The 11,026-nt window shown below is 37.7% G+C and overlaps 1 protein-coding gene across 11 annotated transcripts in view; it reads left to right on the top strand.

The window, feature by feature from the left end:
* LOC134932110 (bone morphogenetic protein 7-like) overlaps positions 1–10,721 on the top strand; it is a 277,636-nt gene extending 266,915 nt beyond the window's left edge. For 5 of the 11 annotated variants that reach the window (XM_063926202.1, XM_063926199.1, XM_063926201.1 and 2 more), the window contains one exon: positions 7,796–10,718. In XM_063926202.1, coding sequence (XP_063782272.1) covers positions 7,811–9,082 — 1,272 coding nt within the window. In that variant the 5' untranslated portion in view covers positions 7,796–7,810 and the 3' untranslated portion in view covers positions 9,083–10,718. Of the gene's footprint in view, positions 1–7,795 lie in introns of all 11 variants that reach the window. The other 6 variants (XM_063926196.1, XM_063926194.1, XM_063926193.1 and 3 more) reach the window with 3 other exon arrangements.
* The last annotated feature ends 305 nt before the right edge of the window (positions 10,722–11,026 follow it).

Genomic DNA, 11,026 nt, shown 5'->3' on the forward strand with positions numbered 1-11,026 from the left:
ACTTTGCTGCATGAAAAGCATCTCCATCAACATCTGAATAATCACCTCTCTGCAGTAAGTAGAAACTAATATATTACTACCACCAATGAATGAACCCATACTATGCAGAGTAGCATTATTGCAAATGTTAGCTTAAAGTTAAAATAAACATGAATGAGCATATCAAATCTTTATAAATGCTGAATGTGTGTGTCTGCACAAAAATGATTCTTACTGTTCGGTATACAATAATATGTTTTCCATTAAGATTTAAAGTCTTACACCTTAATTTACAATACAATCATATGGTTTGTTTTTTTGTCTTCAAATGCAAATGCCACATCACACCTTTCGATTACAAGAGAAGACTCCAAGTGTTTAGTATTTACAAAGGCGTGTCTCTGATTTCTCTTCACATTCTACCACTCTGCTGTATGTATAGTATGCATGATGACGTCTCACTTGTTCCAGACAGGGTCTGCAGACACATATAGGACAGCACGAACTCTTATGTAAACTTTTTTTTTTTTTGTGTACAAGTGTTTTTATTCTCGGTTGCAAGACCCTGAACCATCTCTGCAGAGCTCTGCTGATTCTATATCAACATGAGCAATTGCCAGCTTAATCTCCTGATCTTCTGATATTCTGCATTGAAAATATCACCAGTTCTTCAAACTACTCTAACGCCATACATTGGAAGTTGTAACTGCTAAACATCTGTACAGAAGCAAAAACAAACTATATACTGTATATCTGGAGGAGCGGAAAGCAAAATGTAACCTGCTCCATGCACAGCGGTTATACTTGGCCTTTATTTGAAAACTGCAGTCTTATTACACAATTAGTGTATGATTTTTCTGGATTACCTGCAACAACCGTCAGTAACGCGTGCACACAAAATGTAAGTATGCCTCACTTTAACTCTGTGCTGTTTGGCAAATTGCATAATAAGTTAATATCTACATGATATATTATAATATAATATTTTTCTTATGCAGCCATTAACTTTGTTACTACTGCCTCTAAAGTGAGAGTTTATAACCAATTTTTATATAGACAGCAAATGATGCTTAGGAATTTCAGTGTGATTATGACCCCAAAAATAGATTGAGTAGCAAATACTTAAATTTCAACTGGCCTGTAGTGTCTTCTAGCGTTCTGGCAAAGCCTGCTGGGCACAGCTCCTTTTAAATTATAATAATAGCATAAATCTTACTATCATTTTAACTTGAGCTTACAAAATGACAAATTATTAGTCAGAATGATCACAATCTGATTTTAATAGTTATGGCCAAACAATTGGCTAAAGCAGTATTTCCCAACTCCAGCCCTCAGGAACCCCTGTCAGTACATATTTTACAGATCTCCTCCATATACCAATTAACATACTTCTGGAAGGTACACACGGAGCGATTTTTGCCTATTTTCTAAAGGCCAGTACTCACTGGCAGATGTGGGGAGAGATGTGTGCTGTGCGAACCGCTCAGCACACGTCTCCCCCCGCTCAGCAGAGCGCGATGTGTGCTGAGCGTGCGGGGGGGAAGGCGCTCATTTCACCCAGTGGGTGAAATGAGCGACCCGCTAGATTGGCCTGCATGTAGGCCAATCTAGCACCAGCGATAGCGATGCGCGGGGCTGCGCATCGTTATCGCTGTGAGGGGTGCACACAGAGAGATCACTGCTTAAAATCTAAGCAATCTAGTCAGATTGCTTAGACTTTAAGCAGCGATCGCTTCCGTGAGTACCCCACTTTAGCGATCTGACTGGATCGCTTACAAATTAGGCACAAATCGCACCGTGTATGCCCCATAGCGATAGTGATGTGCGGCACTATCGCCGGCTCAGATCATTCATGCATGCAGTATAAATCTAGTCAGATCACCTAGCATGCATAAAGAAAACACTGGTTAGCACAGATCGCTCTGCACACATCGCTGTGTGTATAGTGATGTGTGCTGAGCGATCTGTGCTAACTAGATCGCTTAGCCCACAGGCACAAGTTGCCCCGTGTGTATGGGGCATTAGGGGGATATTTAATAAACATAATTATGTAAAGAGAAAAAAAATCATGAAAATTTGATATTTGTTTTCTGGAGATGGAGATTAGTTGTCTCTTTAGTGCCAATTGCAGCACAGTTTAAAATTCATATAGGGGAGCCACACCAACTGCCACTGAGTCCCGGGCAGCGATGTTTGGCAGTGTTTGGGGTGGCAGTTGGTGTGGCTCCCCTATTTAAATTTTGGACTGTGCTGCAACTGCCACTGGAGAAGAGACCACTTATTTCCATCTCAAGAAAACATAAATATCACATCACATTTTCCTGCTTTAGATAATTATAGGCCCAGATTTATCAAGCCTTGGAGAGTGATAAATTGAGCCAGTGATAAAGTACCAACCAATCAGCTCCTAACTTATTTTTCAATTACAGTCTATTACATGACAGTTAGGAGATAGGTGGTTGGTACTTTATCACAGTACAATTTATCACTCTCCAAGGCTTGATAAATCTGGGCCTATATTTATTAAATACCCCCCTTAGCACTATCTGTGGATCTTTTAAAATGTGTCAGCCAGTAATAGATACACCTGTACACCAAATAGGAGATCTGTAAGGGGTTCCTGAGAATTGGAGTTGGGATACAATGGACTAATAACTAGTTTTATCTTTTTAGTCATATGATCAACCTTCTTTGGTGTTATAAAATTCATTAGTTTAGCTAATAAACAATATTGTATCTAGGTAACTTGAGCTGCAATTTCTGTGATCAAATATGACCATTGTCTGATCTGACTGAGCCAGCTTGCTTCACTTTACTGTATATTAAGCTACATGAAACAGATTTTATGTAGATACCAGGGGTGCATCAAGAGAGGGCCTGTTTGCAGGTTTCGGGACTCTGTTGCACATGAGCCAATCTCTGGGAAAATGGTGCTGGTACCATTTTCCCGGTGGTCCCTGTGGTGTACATGTGCAGATCTCCATAAATGTGTTATCTGCATCATGATTCCAGTTATTTCTGCAGGTGAGATTTCCAAAAACATGACGCTTGCTCTATGCTCCCAGTGATACCTGCTGTCGGCACTGCAGGTATTTTGAATGGGTGATGGGTGTTTGGTCTGGGCCCCATAATAGATATGCCTTTGATAGATACTCAATCTTTTAAAATACATATTAAGCATTATTTGCTAGCTGATCTTGCTTGTAAATCAAGAATTATACTGTTTCCATGCTAATTCAGCTAACAGTGTTAGACTATGAATGTATTGCAAACAATATACCCACTTTTTTCAGGGTAAAATGCACATTTGAAGTTCATGAGTTGCCATGATCCTGCTTACACATACTGCCTTTGTGCAAGCAAAATCTAAACTGTTTACACTATTTAAAGTACAATAAAAGCAATAACCACACTAAAACAACAATATTGCCATGGGCTCTATGGTACTGGTTAAAAATAAATGCTATGGGAGGTATACAATTAGCTGCAATCATTTTTTTGGTCGATAAAAATGGCCTGATAGCGTGACTATATACCTATGATCATTATCGGGCTATTCAATTAAAGGCTGTTTTTATAGGTGGAAAAATTACCCGCTCTCATATAGTATAATACTTTGAGTGCCTAAGGCACCCAAAACATAATCACAGATAAGTGCTGGTTATTGGGGCTTATTGGATATCCCCCAGCAAACCTATTAGCAGCGGAAAATTGCTGCTGATAATTGGATACCCCCATTTATATGAAACTTTCTGTATTTGAACTCAATTCCCTAATAAAGTTATGTTTTAAGAATTTTTTTTATTTGCTGAAACAATTGTTGGTACTGTTCTCTTCGAAGAAATAGTTTAATAAATGTTGGTACTGTGCTTCTCTTGTATGAAATAGTTTAACAATTAAACATATGAAGGAGCTCTGAAAGAGATAAAGGTGGAAATTCATCAACCAAATGACCAACCAATCAGCTTCTAGCTGTCCTTTTTCTCTCACACCATGTAAAATGACAGAAGCCGATTGGTGCATTCTCTCCATTTTATCTCTCTACGAGCTTTGATAAATCTCCCCCAAAGTAATAACTTATCCGCTCCTGTCCCTTTTCAAACACAGAAAATGTTGAAAATAGTATAGAATCAAGCACTTCAATCACAGATCTAATGACCAACTGCTGCTACCTAATAAAGGGGGGTACTGATCCCCTTAAAAGTATACAAACAAAAGGCAGAACAAGAAGGGAATGCAAATGGAAGTATAACAATACAGAAGTAATCAAAATCAAAAATAAATAACATGTAAACAATTAATAACCATAAAAAGAATAGCTAATATGAGAGATAAGATATGTAATAAAAAGAGTTTGTTGCAAAAGATGACTCCATTAAAAAAAAAAAAGCTGATACAAAGGCCACTCATAGTAGCAAGCAATTAACTCATTTGTAAGTAGATAGCCACAATTTCCCAGTGAAAAGATAAAGTAGAGGAAAAGTGGTTACAATATATTATTTGATAAGCTGGGAACACACTGTCTGATGGGGTGCAGTCAATAAAGCAATTATTGGATCAGTTTACACCTATACATATTGAGCAGTTTCTTGCTCAGTGTGGACTTTCCTTTCATCCGTGGAACTGAAAGTTGGGATCAATATAGTATGTGTACACACGTGATATAGTTCCCCAGATCTGACCATTGCAGGAGCGTTTGAAGCCATTTATCTGCTTCAAAAACTCCAATGCTCCTGAATGTACATTATCCAATTATTGGGCTGATCGACCCAATAATTGCTTGTGTATACCCAGCATTACACATCTAAGAAAATCTCTGGCTACTGTATAGTAACCAGGATTGTGGAATGAAGTAAAGAAGAGGTAGAAAATGCAGTGTGTAGACTGAACTATTATTTTCTTTGTCAATTTCTGATCAAACTAGTCATCAAAAAAAATATTCATGGTTGTCTATATGTTTATTCATGGTTTTCTATATGTTTATTCATACCATTCATGTAGTACTGTATGGTGAGATTTTTCCCCAACCTTCCATCTTGTGTACCCTACCACAAATCTGCGGTCTTGTGGTATTTCAATAAAGTACACTACATTATTTAGCTCTTTTGCTTGACGCAAGAAAACTGTAATTCAGATCAATAGAGAATTTGATTTGTCTTTTTGTAGTGTTATAATTTATCATTTACTCCAGAAAAGTAAAAGATTGTATTAAAAAAAAGTGTGTGGCAGCATCAGTTCAGTAGCAGGAAATTAAATTGTGATTCTCCAAAAAGACTTTAATAAAATAGAGAAATTTGAAAGGAGATTAAGGTTTCATTGAAAACAAGAGGTATGGGGGAAACTACAAAGAGATACATTGCTGCCCCAAACTCATAATACATTTATTTTACTAGATGCAATGTGTAAAGACCTTGCTGCTGAATGCATGAGAATGCTTGGCCTGGAGATTAGCAGTTTCATAAAGTCTCTTCCTTGTTGGAACAGATGTTGATGTTTTCACTTTAGTTATAAAGCAGTATTGTAGTTGTGGCATCACATTTGCAGTTCAAGGCAACAGATGCTTATGTGAAAATGCATAGGCACAAAAAGCACTGACCCAGGATTGGGGATCATTTGCTTTGCAAACGTTTATTTGAACAATGCACTCCCCCCACGCTTCCCAGCAATCTAAATAGATTTGTTTTAGGACAAAGCACTGCAGCCGGTGTATCGGCTCTAGAGTGAGAATCTGTGCACTGTAAATGTGAATTTAGTAAGCACATACATGCAAACTATGCTAGTTTGAGAAGGAAACCATTCTCATGTCAAACTTGCTTGCATGATGGCTTTGTCAGAATCTTGGTATTGACTATTCCTTTTCCCAATTCTAAAATGGATGGAACTGCCAGGGACCTGATTCTGAGCTGGATGCTGCAGCATCTGTGTGTACAGCTATTGCCAGTATTGTTTCTGTGACTTTATGCCAGTACTGCTACATACAGGTTGAGTATCCCTTATCCAAAATGTTTGGGACCAGAGGTATTTTGGATATCGGATTTCTCCGTATTTTGGAATAATTGCATACCATAATGAGATATCATGGTGATGGGACCTAAATCTAAGCACAGAATGTATTTATGTTACATATACACCTTATACACACAGCTTGAAGGTCATTTTAGCCAATATTTTTTATAACATTGTGCATTAAACAAAGTGTGTCTACAGTCACACAATTCATTTATGTTTCATATACACATTATACACACAGCCTGAAGGTCATGTAATACAATATTTTTAATAACATTGTCTATTAAACAAAGTTTGTGTACATTGAGTCATCAAAAAACAAAAGTTTCACTATCTCACTCTCACTCCAAAAAGTCTGTATTTCGGAATATTCCGTATTTCGGATATTTGGATATGGGATACTCAACCTGTATTACTTCCTTGTGGACATCAGTGTGTCTGCATATGTAAACAGGGCTGCCATTAGGAATTGTGGGGCCCAGGACTGACAAAATAGGCAGGGCCCCCATCCAGCAATGTCCCCCAATTCATAATGCCACACATATATCATATAATAATATACACACACACACACACACACACACACACACACATATACACACACACACACACACACACACACACACACACACACACACACTGTGGCTTGGAGCTGCAGGAGGAGCCCTGTTCTGATGCTACCACTGTACTGGGGCCTCCTACATAACTTGTCATGATCCCCAGACCTTCTGTGCTTCTGCAGCCCGGCCACAGGACAGGCACACTCACTGGCTACTTTGGCACAACTTTGTCTCTTAGAACACCAGGGATGCACTGTGGTTCCAGATTCCCAGCCTCTGGCAGCAGCAGCTCGTATGTTGGGCTTGCAGGCAGAGGGACGATGCTCCGGCTGCTGCGGGTGGGTGACACTACAGGTGTAAGCGCTCTGGCACCTGTTCCATCCTTCCTCCTCTCAGCCCCCACCACAGTGTTCCTTAGCAATAAGTGGCGCCCTCACATCACAGTGCAAACAAATCTCTCTTTGGCACCTGGGTGAGTCTGTGGTCAGTTCTGTCTGTGCTGGATACAAACCTATCCTCTCCGCATCAAGGAAGCAGGTGGCGTGGAATCAGGGGTAGTGTGTACTGAGACCCCCCCCCCCCATGTCAGCCCTGTGTTAAGGACTGAAACACTCAAATAACACTTATTTTGTCAAAAAAAATATTGTTGCAACCCTAGATATTAACATGATATGAGATAGTGTATTATATACAGTGATTGATTATTTTTTCTCTTTAAGGGGGAATGTATCAAACCTTCCAATGAGGTAGTGGAGAAATTGCCCATAGCAACAAATCAGCCTCTAGCTAATTGGTTTTTCAAACTTTTTTGAATCATGGCGGCCCAGAGTATCAGCATTTTTTTTTTCAAGGCATCCCTAGGATAAAAGTTTTTATTGATAATTTACATTTTTTTTTCAATTTTTTAGGTAATTGTGTCTACCTGTCATCGTTAGGTTTAGTAATGTGGTGATGTACAGTTGTGTTTCTATTTGTCCACGTGTTTAATGATTGGTAGCCCCTAGCACTGGCTTTGCCTATCACTTTGACCATAAATAATTTGATTTGGTTCTGGATCATCAACCCAAGGCACCCCTCATGGCACTTCATGGTGCCTAGACACACAGTTTAGGAACTACTGCAGTCTAGCTATAATTTATCTAACACAGTCTATTTTAACACAGGCCCATTTTGCCAGTAATGTAGATAAACTTATTAGGTTTGAGCTTGTTACTGTAGATCTTTTATATATTCTCTCTGTATTGCAGAAACATCCTGTAGAAATGAATGCGGTGAGAGCCAGCGGAAGAACCTACATATGGATCTTATGCTATATTTTCTTACGAGTGATAACATCGGATACAAGTCTTGAAAATGATGTTCACTCTAGTTTTGTCCTGAAAAAGTTAAGGGGCCATGAACGCAGAGAGATTCAAAGAGAAATCTTATCTGTGTTGGGTTTACCACATAGGCCAAAACCTCACTCACATGAAACACAGACTTCTGCACCAATATTTATGATGGATCTGTACAATTCAATAAATGACAGAAAAGAGGAGGATGTTTTTCCTTACTTCAAGCCATTTTTCACCACAGAAGAGCCTCCCTTGGTTAGTCTCCAGGAAAGTCACTTTCTTGCTGATGCTGATCTGGTCATGAGTTTTGTTAATTTAGTTGAAAATGACTCAGAATTCTGTCATCAGTGCTATAGCAAGGAGTTAAGATTTGATCTTGTGGATATTCCAGTTGGGGAAGAGGTGACAGCTGCTGAATTAAGAATATATAAAGAACAAATTCAACATAATGAAACATACCAGATCAGTATATACCAGGTACTTCAAGAACACCCAAGTAAACTGTTCAAGCTTGATACTTTGATTATCTCAGAGGCAGATATGGGATGGTTGACATTTGACATTACTTTAATTAGTAATCAATGGGTGATTAATCCACAGTACAACCTTGGCCTACATTTGACAGTTGAGACTATTGACTATAGAAGTGTTAAACCAACAGTTGTAGGTTTAGTTGACAGAAGTGGTCCACAAGAGAAGCAGCCATTCATGGTGGCATTTTTTAGATCAGCAGAAATACACCTTCGTAACATTCGTTCTACAAGTGGTAAACATTGGAATCAAGACATAGTCAAGGCCTCAACAGAACATGACGAACTCCCACTGCCAAATATTACGGAGAGCTTCAGGAGTAGCAGCAGTCATAGTGGCCACCGTTTCTGGAAGCAAGCATGTAAGAAGCATGAACTTTATGTAAGTTTTAGTGATCTAGGCTGGCAAGATTGGATCATTGCACCAGAAGGCTATGCTGCTTATTACTGTGATGGAGAATGCGCTTTTCCACTCAACTCTTACATGAATGCCACTAACCATGCAATTGTCCAGACTCTAGTTCACTTCATTAATCCTGAGACTGTTCCAAAGCCACGCTGTGCACCTACAGAACTCCAGGGAATATCTGTCCTATATTTTGATGACCGTTCCAATGTTATATTGAAAAAGTATAGAAACATGGTAGTTCGATCGTGTGGCTGCCACTAGACCTATTACAGGCAACATGGAGTTAGAATTAATGAAATTGGAATAGTATTATTTACATTTGGTGCCCCTAAGTCAGTAATTCCCAACCTTTGTCCTCAAGGTACAAAACAGTCTAGGTTTTAATGATAACCATGCTTGAGCACAGAAGGTTTAACCACCTCTGCTCAAGTATGGTTATCCTTAAAATCTGGACTGTAAGTGTGCCCTGAGGACCATGGCTGGGAATCCCTGCTTTAAGTGCCTGTTGAGGTTTTAAGAGATTTTTTAATATTAAAATTAAGGTAACTGTAACAAAGAATAATTTTTATCTTAATGTGACATAATACATTTTTATCACTTTTATTTTGGAAACTTTTTTTAGTTACTTTGAGTTGGTTTGAATAATCATCATTGTATAATGTGGATGATACAGTACATCTACCTAGCAATTCCTTGATTCCCCAAAAAACCTACATGTTAAAAATCCCTGCTTGCCAATTCCGATAATTTTTGAGTTATAATTAGTGAATCGAGGATTTCTAATATGTTATATTTTTCCCATTCCTCCAGCTCATGCATCGGCAGAATGTGGAATTTCGCAATTAATTACAGATGTATGGGCTCTTTAAATCAGAGAACTTTTAATTATATGAAGTGCTATGTAACATTTTAGTTTAAAAAATATATATTTTTGGTTTTTCCAGACCACCCAGTGGTGCTTATGGACTGTAGCAAAATAGAAGCACTCACCCATTCTACTTGATCAACCATAAGTTCAGAAAGTGGAATAATGCAGCAAGAAATATACAGTATTGATGGGAGAATGATCAATTATGTTACCTAGTCCCAAAAAGTTCCAACAGCAACTGTAAGTAGAAGGTTTGTGCTGGAAGAGTCTTAAGGGTATATTTACTAAACTGCTGGTCTATAGAAGTAGAGATGTTGCCCATAGCATCCAATCAGAGTCTACTTATTTATCTAGCGCCTTCTAGAAGATGCTAGCTAGAATCTGGTTGCTATGGCAACCTCTCCACTTCTATAAACCTGCAACTTAGCAAATATACATCTCAGACTTTTGGTACCTCTATCGCAAGAAGTATTGGAGATGGGGGTCCAAAAATCATAATTACTGTTAATTACTGTATCGTATCATATATATATATATATATATATATATATATATATATATATATATATATTTATTTATTTTAACGGTTTCTCTTTGGTTTTGTTTTTTAATGTAGTTCGATGTTTTTCTGTTCTTTGAATACATTAATTCCAGTATTAAAATTCCTTTTTTTTTATTTTTTGGACATGCTATGTAAACAACATTTTTGTTTAAGTTCTTAAAATAGAGATTTGGTGCTTCCCCATCATTTAAAACTCATCTTACTTATTTGTATTAAACAATGGGACTGGTTGGTTATTGGATGATACTACTCAAAATAATAAAAGTCGAGACCTAAAAAACCAACACATTTATAATGTTTTCTTACGCTCCACGATTTTCTTTGTTAATCCTCTTCCTGATCTATATACTGTGTCATATGTATCAATGTTCTAAGTTAATTTAAAAAAATTGATACAGTACTTGATAGGTTAGACTGTAACCTTGTTAGCATGGTCACTGCAGCTTTCATGTTTTTTCCCCCTAATTATTTAACATTACTTGTACTCTATGAGAAACATAATATATTTTGATTGTACTGTATGAAGATCTGCATAAGCACCCAAAAATGTTACAGAATTACATAAATGATTAATATAGAACCATATCAGAATGTACTGAAGAGGAACTCCCATGATGATATTATTATGATTATGATTATTATTATTATTATTATTATTATTATTATGTTACATTTTTATATGGTACCACAGGGGGTTCCACAGCGACCAACAAAGTACATAAACAGATCAACAAAACAAGAAATCAGTGACTTGCAGTACAAGACAATGCAGGCC

Source organism: Pseudophryne corroboree, chromosome 6 (assembly GCF_028390025.1).
Source record: "Pseudophryne corroboree isolate aPseCor3 chromosome 6, aPseCor3.hap2, whole genome shotgun sequence".
Classification (NCBI taxonomy): Eukaryota; Metazoa; Chordata; class Amphibia; order Anura; family Myobatrachidae; genus Pseudophryne; species Pseudophryne corroboree.